At 48.6% G+C, this 14,887-nt stretch overlaps 1 protein-coding gene across 1 annotated transcript; it reads right to left on the bottom strand.

Annotated features, from left to right (window-relative positions):
• Window positions 1-9,395: 9,395 nt before the first annotated feature.
• Window positions 9,396-14,081, bottom strand: LOC117366375. Its single transcript, XM_033957659.1, has 2 exons — window positions 13,634-14,081; window positions 9,396-10,124 (listed from the first exon to the last, which is right to left on the bottom strand). The coding sequence occupies exons 1-2, from the start codon at window positions 13,965-13,967 to the stop codon at window positions 9,547-9,549; spliced, it is 912 nt and encodes a 303-aa protein (XP_033813550.1). The 5' UTR covers window positions 13,968-14,081; the 3' UTR covers window positions 9,396-9,546.
• Between the last annotated feature and the right edge of the window lie 806 nt (window positions 14,082-14,887).

Here is a 14,887-nt window from a genome sequence, read left to right as displayed (position 1 = left end):
CAGAATCCCTAAAGAGTAGCAACATTCCATGCAGAATCCCTAAAGAGTAGCAACATTCCATGCGGAATCCCTAAAGAGTAGCAACATTCCATGCAGAATCCCTAAAGAGTAGCAACATTCCATGCAGAATCCCTAAAGAGTAGCAACATTCCATGCAGAATCCCTAAAGAGTAGCAACATTCCATGCGGAATCCCTAAAGAGTAGCAACATTCCATGCAGAATCCCTAAAGAGTAGCAACATTCCATGCGGAATCCCTAAAAAGTAGCAACATTCCATGCGGAATCCCTAAAGAGTAGCAACATTCCATGCGGAATCCCTAAAAAGTAGCAACATTCCATGCGGAATCCCTAAAGAGTAACAACATTCCATGCAGAATCCCTAAAGAGTAGCAACATTCCATGCGGAATCTCTAAAGAGTAACAACATTCCATTCAGAATCCCTAAAGAATAGCAACATTCCATGCGGAATCCCTAAAGAGTAACAACATTCCATGCGGAATCCCTAAAGAGTAGCAACATTCCATGTGGAATCTCTAAAGAGTAGCAACATTCCATGCGGAATCCCTAAAGAGTAGCAACATTCCATGCTACCGATCCAGGCCAAGCACTGGCTTCCACCATGAAATGTATTCAGAAATCTGTCTCAATAGGAGATTATGGACTTTTCCTCCATAAACTTGTCCAAACCTTTTTTTTTTTTTTAAACCCAGCTACATTAACTGCTCTTACCTCATCCTCTGGCAACGCGTTCCAGAGCTTAACTATTCGCTGAATGAAAAAAATATTTCCTCCCTGTAACTTTGTCAAGCATCTTCAAGTCTTGACACTGAACCAGGTTGATTAGCAGTCACATTGACCATTGTCCCACGAGGCGATTGAACTCTTTAAATGAATCTTGATTAGATGAAGCCAATATAATGACACCTTCCATAGTAACACAAACCAAACTCATTGCTATGCATTATCCACCTCTACCTTCTCCACCGGTGCAATATTTATAAGTTGGCATTAAAGCAAGTGACAGGCCTTGTTATATGCAGTCACACTGATAAATTGTTCAAAACTGGGAAGAGTTGCAAATGGCTCATCTGGGGTTTGAGAATACTATCAACTTCTTAAATTAAAGAGGGACCTCAACTGGCCTGTTAAGAATTTAGATTTCTCTGGAGCGAAACCTTAATCATTAAAAGTGCGTGATTGTCTTCCTTACTCATTCTAATATAACCAGATTCTCTGCAGGCTGAGATGGCTTTTATTAGGCCAGGATAAAATTTATCCAAAGACATTGCTGTGTTCGGGCTTTTAAAACCACAAGCCTTAAAAGAGGAATTGGTTTAAACCAGTTTGTGGTATTATACAACATTTTAGTAACTGAGAAGCGGAATGACTGTGTTAGATGTGGCATGCTGGTTAAATAAGATGGCTTGTTCCAATTGGAGCCATCAATCCAAATGTTTATCTCCTGTCTAGCATCTGGTAAACTTTCTCCTTTCTTGACAAATAGAAGGAAGTGGTTTCAGGTACTCCAGGGAAAAAGGTATGAGGAGAAGCAAAGATGAGGGAAAGCTGTCAAGCAGAAGAGAGTAAAATGTTCAGATGGATTAGTCAAGAAGAAGGAACTGCTGAAATGTTCTGGATTTATTGATTTCATATACTGCCTTGTACCCAAGTTTAAAGCGGAGACACCAGCGATAAGCAGAAAAGCAGTGTTTACCCAATATCAGGGTAATTCTTTATTAGACAGTGCGTGAGTCTTCCCGGAAGGTTCTATTTTATAAAGAAACATAACCAAAACAGGGTCCAATACAGTGGCTTATATACCATAATATATACCATAGTGCTTTCAACTCCTAATTCCTTTCACCTTGAGTTCTGCATCCCCAACCCTATATGTCATGTTCAAACATAGAAACATAGAACCAGATGGCAGATAAGGGCCACGGTCCATCTAGTCTGCCCACCCCATAACCCTCCCCTACCTTCCTCTGTGAAGAGATCCCACGTGACGATCCCATTTGGTCTTAAAATCAGGCACGCTGCTGGCCTCAATTACCTGTAGTGGAAGATTATTCCAGCGATCCGCCACCCTTTCGGTGAAGAAGTATTTCCTGGTGTCACCGTGTAGTTTCCCGCCCCTGATTTTCCACGGATGCCCTCTTGTTGCTGTGGGGTTTTTGAAAAAGAAGATATTCTCTTCCACCTCAATACGGCCCATGAGCTATTTGAACGTCTCGATCATGTCTCCCCTCTCTCTACGTTCCTCGAGTGAGTATAGCTTCAGTTTATCCAGCCGTTCCTCATACGGGAGATCCTTGAGTCCCGAGTCCAAGTTAGATTGTAAGCTCCCCCGAGAAGGGACTGTCTATAAATGTCAAAATATACAGTGCTGTGTATGCCTTTCAACGCTATATAAGTGATTCTCTGCAAGGAATCAACGCACTTCAAGTTTCAAGTTTAATAGTTCCTTTGTTTAATCGCTTAATCATACTTCTAAGCGATGAACAGTTTAAAATGCATTCAATGGGAAACAATACAGTACAAACTTTAAATAATAACATTGGTTTAAGGATTAACACATCATACTCATAACACAAGGTAAAAAGGGGATGTGAAATACAATTCAATATAGAAAAGCAGGACAAAGGAAAAATACAAGAGGGAAACAAATAAAAGCATAATATAATACAGTAAAATCACTGGCCTAAGGATTATTATATTAAACACCAAAGGCATCTTTAAAAAGAAATGTTTTTAGATTACTTTTGAATTTTCCCAGATCCTGCTCCTTTCGTAAATAAATTGGAAGGGCGTTCCAAGTCTGTGGGGTGGTAAAAATAAATTGCCGTCTTGTATTGATAATCTTAAGCAATGGAATAGTTAGTAAATTTTGTTCATTGGATCTTAAAGCTCTTTTTGGAAAGTATGGAATTAATAATTTATATATAAATGCTGGAGTTTTATTGAGAAGAGACTTGAAGGTGAGCAAGCAAAGTTTATATGTTATCCGATGAATAACTGGAAGCCAATGCGCGTTTTTTAGAAGAGGTGTAACATGATCAAACTTTCTAGATTTGGTTATAAGTTTAATGGAAACATTTTGAATAATTTGAAGACGTTTCATTTCATTCAATGATATTCCCTTAAGGAGTGCATTGCAATAGTCTATTTTAGAAATCACCAAAGAGTGAATAAGAACATTTAGTGATTTTGGACACAGAAATTTTGAAATTGATCGAATCCTACGTAATCTATAAAAGGTAGTTTTAACAATATTACTGATGTGATCATGAAAATTCAGTTTGTTGTCAAAAGTAACACCTAAAATTTTTATAGTATTAACTAATTGTAGGGGAACATTTTTTATAGTAATAGGAGCTATGAGAGTGAAACTTTCTTTCCATGGGAAAAGCATCACATTAGTTTTTTTGATGTTAAGTGCCAGTCTGTTTGTGTTCACTTTAAAATAAGAGTTAGATTAAGTTTTGGAAGTTACATTTTTAGAGCAGGAGGTAATTGTTGGGAGGAAGGGGCAAGATAAGAGAGTGGTTATAGGGAGAAGAGGTATGTCTTTATGTTTTTTTCCTGAAATCAAGGTATGTGATGGGTTGTCTTAGTTGTATTGGCACTTCCAAATGTGGGGAGTTTGGTATTCAAAAGTAGCTTTAAATGACTTCTCCCGTTGTAATTTTTGAGGTGACCGGGAAAGCGGGGGTGGTATAGTTTGAAGTAATTCTGATACACATGAATTGAAGAAGGAATGTGGGTCTTTGATATCAGATGTTAGTCCCTTTGAATTTTCTCCATAGATTACATTACATTACATTAGTGATTTCTATTCCGTCGTTACCTTACGGTTCAAGGCGGATTACACAAGAATTGTCATGATTTTACGAAATACATTCGGTGGATTACAAGAAAATTGTCAAGATACTAGTAAATGTCTAATGAGTGGTTTGAATATTTTTGATTTGCTTTGTAGATGGTGTTTTGGGTGACGTTTTGGGGGGGTCTGGTTCTGTTATAAAGGTTTAATGTACTTTTTGAAGAGTAGGGTTTTTCTTTCTTTTTTTGAAGGTTTTGTAGTCTGTGGTCGAGGATAGCAGATTTGTGAGTTGTCTGCTCTGGTGGCTATTAGGTTGTCGTACATTCTTCCTCGTTTGACATTTTTGGTAGGTGGGTGTGTGAAAAGTGTGTGGGTTCTCCTGTGTCTGGTTGAGGTAGTTTGAGTTAGTCGGTTGTTCCAGTAGGTTGGGCTGTCTCGGTTTATAGCTTTAAATAGTAGGCAATGGAATTTGAAGTGTACTCTTGCTTGTATTGGGAGCCAGTGTGAGTCGTGGTATGCTTCTGTGATGTGATCGTATTTTTTCAGCGAGTAGATGAGTCTTAAGGCTGTGTTCTGTATTGTTTGTAATTTTGTGAGCCTGTAGGCTATCTTGAATTGGATCCTCTTGTTCATCGGTAGCCAATGTATTTGTTCCAATAGTGGACATGCCCTATCATATCGAACCTGTAGGCTATCTTGAATTGGATCCTCTTGTTCATCGGTAGCCAATGTATTTGTTCCAATAGTGGACGTGCCCTATCATATCGATTCTTTTTGAGAATTAGTCTAGCGGCCGTGTTTGTGGAGTCTCTTGCGTTCTTTTTCTGTAATGCCATCGTGTATTGCAGTAGTCCAAATGGGTGTTAGGATGCTACTGTCCTGAAATTGGTCTCTGTTAGGAAAGGTCTAATTGTTCTCAGTTGTCTCATCTTAAAGAAGAATTTTTTACTCGAGATGTGATATGTATGTTGTAGGTAAGGTTGGAATCAAATGTAACTCCTAGTACTTTGGAGGAATTCTCTATCTTGGTAGTGAGATATAATCTCCGAACCATAATATTTGTGTTTTAAATTTGTTTAGTAACACTGGCATTCGCATCACTCCTTATACTCACATCACTGAATAAAGACACATAACACTTAGTAATGGCAAAGCATGGGCCGCAGCTTTATTAAAATTATTCATCAATGAATTTGTAAAACATAACATATATATATAAATAATTCAGTGTAGCATAACCATAAACCTTGGAGCTATTCGGTGTCGAACTAGCTTAACTCACAAAACTCAAACCCCTTGATGCTAATCGGTGTCGAATTAGCACAGCTCAACAAATTCATCACATTCCATGAAACCCCACTTCCCCCAGCAAGACTCGCGGTATCGCAGAATCATGCCGGCCACCCATGGCGGTTCCGCACATGAGCAGAATAAGCACATAAAAGATATAACTTCATAAGCCACACTGTGCACAATTCACCCCATAACACATTTCCGCAAAAGCTGCGACCAACCCAACCACCACCCACCAAAACCAAACCACCCAAAAAACTGGGAGGGCGGGAAGGGAACAAATTTAACCCTGCCTACCCACCTCTTCCCACACACCCACACCTTCCCAAACTGATTTTGCCCGCCAAATTCACCCTTAATCCTCACAAGTCCTCCACCAATCACCCCTCACCCTTTCTCACAACCAATCCTCCTGCCCTAGCACCCCAACCACCAATCCCTTCCAACCTCTAGCTCCCACTACCAACCCTCACATTCCAACCCCCCCTCCATCCCCCACCCACTGAAATTATGTTATAAGGATTCGCTCAGCCACTGTTATCAGCTTACAGCTAAACTGTAAGCTCCCTAACACTGGCATTCGCATCACTCCTTATACTCACATCACTGAATAAAGACACATAACACTTAGTAATGGCAAAGCATGGGCCGCAGCTTTATTAAAATTATTCATCAATGAATTTGTAAAACATAACATATATATATAAATAATTCAGTGTAGCATAACCATAAACCTTGGAGCTATTCGGTATCGAACTAGCTTAACTCACAAAACTCAAACCCCTTGATGCTAATCGGTGTCGAATTAGCACAGCTCAACAAATTCATCACATTCCATGAAACCCCACTTCCCCCAGCAAGACTCGCGGTATCGCAGAATCATGCCGGCCACCCATGGCGGTTCCGCACATGAGCAGAATAAGCACATAAAAGATATAACTTCATAAGCCACACTGTGCACAATTCACCCCATAACACATTTCCGCCACAAGCGGTGACTGCCTTGCAAGTCACCGCTCCCCCCCCAAGCTGCGACCATGCTGCCTATTATAACAAGCTTCCAACAGGTCTTGGATAGAACTCAAAAAAATATCAAGACCAATATCAGATAAATGCACACCGTCTGGTCTGTATAAACCAGGACAATCAACTGCAATCAAATCATGGCTTAAAACAAACCCACCAAGAGAAACAATGAACCTAGAAATTTCAGAATTCACCCGTTTTCTCAAACGCTCAATACCTTCAACCTTGAGCGCATCCCTCCAAATGATCCGAGGAATAATGCGAGACCAGACTAAGCGGGTGCCAGGAAAATAACTGGCCACCAACAATAAGTCCCGCTTTATACAGCGAATCAAATCCACCCCTTTTACCTTGCAGAGATCATTCCCTCCAACATGAAAAACAATCAATGGAGGACAGGAAAATCTTCTGGCTTGCAACAAGGTCGGAAGAACTTGGTCCCAGCACATGCCTCGGAGTCCCAGCCAACGAATTCGAACTCCATGATGCACAAGGCCCAGATTCGATCCCCAGCGAGATTCCACTGCACGTTTCTGAGCCCAAAAGATGTAAGAATGGCCACATAACCACACACAGTTATCAGGCGGCAAAGGACCTGCAAGAAAAAACTGAAGCAGCAAGAAAATCATGAACAAAATGACATACAACCAGGCCTCACATAGCGTTTATAACAGGTAGAACGCCAACGCCCAATTTTACATAACATGGAAGGAGAAGCCCCCCGTTCAGCCGCATAAGAAGCAGCCCCAATACGGAAGGAATGTGTCCCAAAAGACTGCGGGTCACAGCCAACCGCCACCAGACACCTCTTCAAGATGGCAGAAAATTGAAAACGAGTCAGTGGTGTGCCATCCGCATGAATCAGCCAATAGAGACCCCCCATCGGACGAACCGCAGCATAAGACAAGGCACACTGCACAGGACACAAGGGACCATCTGCCAAAGGCCGCAAATAAACAGAGGACCCTCTCCCAAAAGGATCAGTCTTTGAACGCCGTATATGCAAACGCAAGTAGCGCCTGTCCAAAAACACATCAGATACCAGGAGGCCAGTGCTACCAACCGCAGACTTAGCTGGAGCTACCAGCTCACCGACTCGCAAAGCTGCAAAAAAGGCAACACTAAAAGCCACCTGGAACAACAACACTTCAAAGCCATCCGTACAAATGCCAGGCAAAACAGCACACAACTGCTGCAATAAAAGTGGTAAAATAGGCAAACGCTCAGGCCTAACAGGCCTAATAAGAATAGAGCGCTGAAAGCCAACCCACAATTTCTTCACTAAAAATGAGGCACAAGGATTCGGATAGCCGAGCAGCTGAGCCAAAAAGGCAATACTGGCCAAAGAGGCACGAACCATCCCAACAGACCAGCCCCGTTGCTGAGAAAAAAGCAAGAAGTGTACCAGGAGAGATACCGAAAAGGGCGGAACACCCAAAGCAGATGTGGCTTCCAAAAACCTCAGGTAACGGTTCCAGCCAGACCGATAAGAATTCCATGTATTCTCAGCCAAAGACTTCCTCAGTAACTCTCCCAACGATCCAGCAAACAGGTCCACAGTGTGACAGGCATGACCACGGGTTCTTCTTCCGCTGCAGGTACCAAAGCCCGAAAACGGGCCCACTGAAACCGAGATAATGAATCAGCAATCTCATTCAAAAACCAGGAACATGCTTAGCAGAGAGTGTGGTATTAAGCTGTAAACAACGCAAAACAATGAGCCTCAAAAGCTCAACCAAGAATGGACAATGAGCAGATTGAGCATTAAGTGCCTGCACAACAGCAGTGTTATCAGAAAAAACCACCACTCTCCGGTTAGCCAACTTGGGCCCCCAAAGAACCGTAGCCACAAAGACCGGGAAAAGTTCTAACAAAGCAATATTATCACACCAACCCCGATCTCGCCACCACTCAGGCCACCTTTCTGCACACCATGACCCCCCAAAATAAATGCCAAAACCAAAGCCCGCTGCAGCATCAGTAAAAAGACGTAAATCCACTGATGTAACTTCTTCCTGCTGCCACACACAAACCCCATTAAAGCAAGCCAAAAAATGAGACCACAACCGAAGATCTTCCCGCACACCCCGTGTAATGCGCACACGGAAATGCGGTTTCCGCAAGCCCCGAGACAAAATTGCCAAACGACGGCAAAATACCCGACCCATCGGGATCACCCGAGAAGCAAAATTAAAGTGTCCCACCAAAGACTGAATTTCCCGCAATGTCAATTTGGATAACAGCGGGATCTGGACATGTCCGCAGTTGCCCTATAACCCAACTCCTTGATTCCCCCCCCCCCTTTCCCCATACCCCCTGTATTACTCCAATAACACTCAGACAACCCTTGTTGGTAATTAACCGCAGCTCAATTTATTAATTATAACAATTAGCATAATATAATTTCAAATATACATAATAACATTATAACATTATAACATTAGTTCACCTGAACTCCCAGAGCTCCTCCCGAGCTACCCATAAACTTTAGTGCCCTCGACCCTGCCACCACAGCAAGGGTCAGAGGGGTGGCATGGCCCTCATGCCCCATTGTCAGGTCACCTGACCCACCAGGCACGGCACCCCGCCGGCCCACCGCTCATCACCGGATGAGCCCCAATGACCCAGTAGCTCGGGAGATCCGCCCCCGAGCTACTCGCCACTAACGGAAAAATATGGGGGTGGGTGGGAGGGAAATTCGCCTCAGGAGGACCCACGACGGTTGAGTCCTCCACACCTCCCCCTTTTATCAAGTCACTCGCCCCCCCCCCCACCGCGCGCTCCCGTTTCCTCCAATCCCTTTGAATCCCCTACACTAACCCCCTCCAATCCTAAAGCCCCTCCACTATCGCCGCCCCTCCTACCGCCCCGGCCGATGGGCAACACGCAGGCCAGCCAGCCCCGTGTTATACTACGCCCATCGACACGGGGGTCTCGGGCTACTCTTAACAGCGGGATCTGGACATGTCCGCAGTTGCCCTATAACCCAACTCCTTGATTCCCCCCCCCCCTTTCCCCATACCCCCTGTATTACTCCAATAACACTCAGACAACCCTTGTTGGTAATTAACCGCAGCTCAATTTATTAATTATAACAATTAGCATAATATAATTTCAAATATACATAATAACATTATAACATTATAACATTAGTTCACCTGAACTCCCAGAGCTCCTCCCGAGCTACCCATAAACTTTAGTGCCCTCGACCCTGCCACCACAGCAAGGGTCAGAGGGGTGGCATGGCCCTCATGCCCCATTGTCAGGTCACCTGACCCACCAGGCACGGCACCCCGCCGGCCCACCGCTCATCACCGGATGAGCCCCAATGACCCAGTAGCTCGGGAGATCCGCCACAGGCCTGTGATCCCACAGGCCACCCCCCAAGAAACCAAGCTACGGCTAACATAAACCCAGCACACTCTCGCAACACACTGCAAAGTCATCCAAAAGCAAGTCCCACCCCACATCAGACAAATGCACCTTATCCTTATGAAAGAGCCCCGCACAACCGACCTCAACCCACCCGTGCAAAATCTGCTGACCACCCCTGGACACAACCCACTTGCCCATCTGCCGATTAAATTTGGCCAAACCTCGCGTCCAGCGTCGAGACGCCAAACACCGAGGCCGCGGAATAACATCCGACCAAACAACCCTCGTACTCGGGAACCAGTCAAAAAGAACCCTCAAGTCATCCTTAATGATGTTGAGCAACTGCCTAGCCGGCAATGTATCAACATCATTACCCCCTAAATGGAGGATCATCACGTCCGGACGACGAGGACAGGACCGCAAACGCGACAAAAACGGCAAAAGCTGATGCCACCGCATACCCCGTTGCCCCCACCAGGATACCCGGACGCCCAAATGTCCCAGCCCAAGATGTCGTCCTCCCGGGCGCAACAAGGCCCTCTCGCCGGCCCAGTGGATGAAGGAATGGCCAATGATCCACACCGCCGTACATTTCCGCTCGGCATCTGCAAAGCAAACAACAAAATTCAACAGACCAAAAAACGAGGACTCCACCCCTTATACCACAGAACAATCCCCAACTTACTAAGTCTCCCTTCTCCCCCCCTGCCCTCTGCCCAACTCAGCCGGTCTAATGTAAGAACGAAAGGCTCCTGAGGCCCAACGCCCCAACTGCCGGATACCGGCTTCCGGCATCCCAGCCGCACTAGCACTAGTGGCCGCACCTATCCGAAAAGAATGCGTGCCATAGTGACTAGGATCCTCCCCGCAACGGGCCAGCGCTAGGCGCAAGACCGCCAGAAACTGAAACCGGGACAGAGGCGCCCCATCCACATGAACGAACAAAATCGGGGACTCCCCCCTCCTCATCAACAAAAACTCTCGCAAACAAGACACCGGGCAAGAAATACAACCCTCAATCCCGTGGAGAACCAACCACTGACCTCGTCCCGCCTGATCTGTCTTGGAGCTAACCACATGAATCTCCACCCTGCTGTCACCTAACCGCACATGTTGCACACACAAACCGCGCCCCCTGGCCCTGTCAGCTGCACTCACCAACAACTCCCCCACTCTCAACGCACCGAAGAAAGCAAGGGAAAAGGTCGCCCGGAACATGCTAGCCTCGTAAGGAGAGTGGGCCAAATCCGGCAAGACTGCCAACAACCGTACCAACAGGGCATGCCGAATAGGTAAACGAGTATCCGGTCTACAAGGCACCACTCTCCCCAAAGCTCGAAGCAGGCGACGGACCAGGAAACCCGACGCGGGACAAGACCAACCCAACGCCCGACAGAAGAAGGCAAACCCAGCCAAACGCCCTTGAACCACCCGCCGTGACAACTGGGACCTGTAGGAATCCAACACGAAATCCTCTAGCAAGGATTCGGCCACGTCCCCAGGTGCCCAGCCCCTGCTGAACAGAAAAGTAGCCACCAAACGGAATCCCGCTAAATAATGCGACCAGGTAGCCGGCGCTACCGACAGGCGGAGCATGTCCCACACTCCTTCTCGACCAGGCTCCACAAATGCGCCGGCATCGAAGCACCTTCTTCGTGAGCCCCGGGCGCCAGCCGACGAAACTGCGAGAAATGGAAACGAGAAAGAGCGTCAGCAATGCCATTGTGCAAGCCAGGGACATGTCGTGCTCTAAGGAACAAATTAAGACGCAGACAACGTAAGACCAAGGCCCGCACCAACCCATTCACCGCTAGACAACGCGCCACCTGTCTGTTAACCACCTCCACCACACCCATGTTATCGCACCAGAACACCACCCTCCTATCCCGCAAGCTATCCGCCCATAAGTCACAGGCCACAATGAAAGGAAACAATTCCAGGAGCGTAATATTTCTCGTAATACCCTTCTCCACCCAAGCCTGTGGCCAGCGCTCCGCGCACCACGCCCCCTGACAGTACAGTCCAAAGCCAACACCACCAGCCGCATCCGAGAACAGCTCTAAGTCACAGTTAGACACCTCGGGTGCCTGCATAGGTAAGTAGCCATTAAAATCGCGTAAAAAACAAGCCCACATACGCAGATCCGCTCGGACTCCCGCCGACAGCCGCAAAAAATGTCTCTTATCTTTAACCCCCGCCGTGGAAGCCGCTAATCTACGCGAAAAGGCCCGCCCCATGGGCAAAACCCGACAGGCAAAATTAAGAGAGCCTATCAAGGACTGAACTACCTGCAAGGTAGATTTACGCGCCGACAAAACCTGCTCGATCAGACCGAGCAGCTGTCTGACTTTGCCTACCGGGAGACGAGTTACCAAATTCTCCGTATCCAACTCGATTCCGAGGAACACCAAAGACGACACCGGACCCTCAGACTTGTCCTGCGCCAAAGGTATCCCAAACTCCACAGCCATGGACTCAAAGGCACCCTTCAGACGCGAACAGTCATCTGAATCTGCCGGTCCAATGAACAGAAAATCATCGAGATAGTGAACGACCGCATCCAACCCAGCCCGCTGAACCACCACCCAGTGGAGGAAGGAGCTGAACATCTCAAAATAGGAACACGAGATAGAACATCCCATAGGCAAACAACGATCGTAGAAATAAGCACCGTCAAAGCGAAAACCTAACAACGGATAAGACTGTGGATGAACTGGCAACAGGCGGAAAGCAGATTCAATATCCACCTTGGCTAACAAAGCACCGCGGCCCGCCCTAAGAATGAGCCTCAAGGCACAATCAACGGAAGAATAACGAACCGTGCAAAGATCCCTCGGAATCCCATCGTTCACAGAAGACCCGACAGGCCGGGATAAATTGTGAATGAGCCGGAACTTGCCGGGTTCCTTTTTAGGAATCACCGCCAGAGGAGACACCATCATAACCGGAAAAGGCCGCTCCCGAAAAGGACCCGCAATCCGGCCCAGCCGCAATTCCTCCTCCAATTTGCGACGGACCACATCACTCAAATGAGTAACCGAGGATGAATTACGCGCCCGAACCCCCAACAACTCCCCCCGAAATGGAATCTCAAAGCCCACAGAAAACCCCCGCTCCAACATAAGAGCAACACGAACCGGCCTATAACCGCGAAGCCAAGGGAGCAACATGCTAACCAAAACCGGAGTAGGAACCGCACTCGACCCACCCCTACTCGACCCACCTCTACTTGCCAACCCCCGGAGGACCCCCCGCTGGCTTCTTAGGGCACTTAAGGAGGGGATGCGGCTGCCCACATTGCGAGCAGGCATGTCGAAATCTACAGTCTGGGAAGGAACAGCTAGATTTATTGAATCTCCAACACACATCGCTGAGTCCCCCTCCGCCACCCCCCCCTCCCATCCCGGGCCGAAAGGGCCGCCCACCGCCCGGAGTAACTGCCGACGCACGACCCCCCCCCCCGCAGGGGGCCCCCCAGCTTTCGAAGACATATGGGTGAGCCACAGATTCACATCCTGCGTGCCCCACGACATATGCGTGTTCTCTTCCATCTTATCCCTGAACGCCTCGTCGTAGTTCAACCACGTCCAGCCCCCAAATCGCTGATACGCATCAAGCACCGACTCAGCGTACGCTAACAATAAACCATAATCCTCGGGACGGTACCTCCCCCAAACACTGGCCAGCCGCATGAAGGCTCGTATCCAGTTAAGGATGGACCGCGGGACAGGCAAAGGTTTAACTGCACTCCCCGCTCGTTTAGATTTTTTCCTACTACGCCGATGTGCCCTGCCTTCCAAGAGACGAAAAATGTCAATACAGTCACGGCGCCGAATCTTGCGCCGTAAATCGCGCGGCACTCGCTCCCACAATTCCGTCAAAGCGACCAACGCGGGCACCCCTCTACCCTCCCCTTGGTGCACCCCTCCCCCCGTCCCCACTGGACCTCCCTCCTTAACCGGCCCAGCCCGAGGGGAAGAAGACGCCGATGAGGAAGACGAGGACGAAGAGGAAGACCGGCTCGAAGAGGACGAATCCCTTCTGCGCCGCCGCTTCCCCTTACCCTTCCTACCCCCAGGTTTTACCCCAGAATCCCCAGCAGGCGCAATAGTACCTGACGTGGAAGGTCCAGCCTCAGCCAAGGAGAGGCCACTAGCAGCAGCCTCAGCAGACGCCACCGGACGTTGCTCCTCCACAGTGACGCCACGGCCAGCAACCACCACTCCCGTCACGGGACCAGCGACGCCTCCGTCAACAGCCGCTGCCTCCGATGCTGATGACACCGATGCTCCCACGCCGCGCTGTCTATCAGGGACGCCATCCACGCTGCCAAGAAAGGGACCCGGAGCAGCTCCCGCCGCACTCCACTGGTGTTCCGGAACCATTGATGGACTCTGCGAAAAGAAACCACAGCCAGAAACAGAGCCCGGAACGCCACCCCCCGGCATACCCCAACCAGGACCTCCCACACCAAAAGGTAAGGGGCCACCCAACCAACCAGGATTCACACCACCCCCCCAGGACGGGGGGAAAACACCTGAACCCCAACCTTGCTGCCCGGAACACCAAGGAATCATGCCATAGGGAGACCCCCAGGGACCCATGTGACCCCCACCCCAACCACCAGACCCCCAACCAGTAGAAGGCTGAGGAGAGGGTTGAGACTGTCCCCTGTCCCCCTGAGATAACCTATCCGCCCCCAACCCCGGTGTAGTATGCAATATTTCTGCGCTAGGCGCAGACACTGCCCCCAGCAACCCCGGCTGCACCAACCCTGTGGGAGGGGCTGACCCGACACCATGCGTCTCCACCACCGACTCCTGAGCAAAGCCAGGAGCCGCCCCGCTGCGGTCCACAGGCCGAGCAGGCGCCTGCCTGCCCGACTTCGACTTTCCCAGGCATTTTTTGGGCCCAGCACCCTTCGCCGTCGCAACTCGCTCCGGCTTCTCTGACCCCGAAGCCCGCCCACTCCCTGCCGAGCAAGCCAAAGCGATCACCGAAAGCGCCGCAGATTTTGAGCGTCGCTTCGGCCTGCTCCGGTCTTGCTCACCCACGACACCCACCTGCTCCTCCGGGTCCTCCACCAGCGAGTCCCCCGCCCGAAAAGAAATTTCCGCCTCGTCGCGCTCCCGCTCCCCCGCCACCGCCGATCGGTCCGCCATCACACCAGCCAGCGAAAAAGGGGCCCGGACGCAACGCCGCGTGAAATTCGCCTCAGGAGGACCCACGACGGTTGAGTCCTCCACACCTCCCCCTTTTATCAAGTCACTCGCCCCCCCCCCACCGCGCGCTCCCGTTTCCTCCAATCCCTTTGAATCCCCTACACTAACCCCCTCCAATCCTAAAGCCCCTCCACTATCGCCGCCCC

This window comes from Geotrypetes seraphini, chromosome 9 (assembly GCF_902459505.1).
Source record: "Geotrypetes seraphini chromosome 9, aGeoSer1.1, whole genome shotgun sequence".
NCBI classification, from domain to species: domain Eukaryota; kingdom Metazoa; phylum Chordata; class Amphibia; order Gymnophiona; family Dermophiidae; genus Geotrypetes; species Geotrypetes seraphini.
The sequence above is the reverse complement of the archived record's forward strand: the minus strand, read 5'-3'. Positions and strand labels throughout refer to the sequence as shown.

What these genes read in the sequence shown, in the direction of transcription:
- LOC117366375 (XM_033957659.1), bottom strand. Translation starts at nt 13,967, where the DNA reads ATGCCGGGGGGTGGCGTTCCGGGCTCTGTTTCTGGCTGTGGTTTCTTT. An exon ending in GGCTGGACCTTCCACGTCAG is followed by an intron (nt 10,125 to 13,633) that starts GTACTATTGCGC and finishes TTTGCTTTGCAG; the next exon opens with ATGCCGAGCGGAAATGTACG.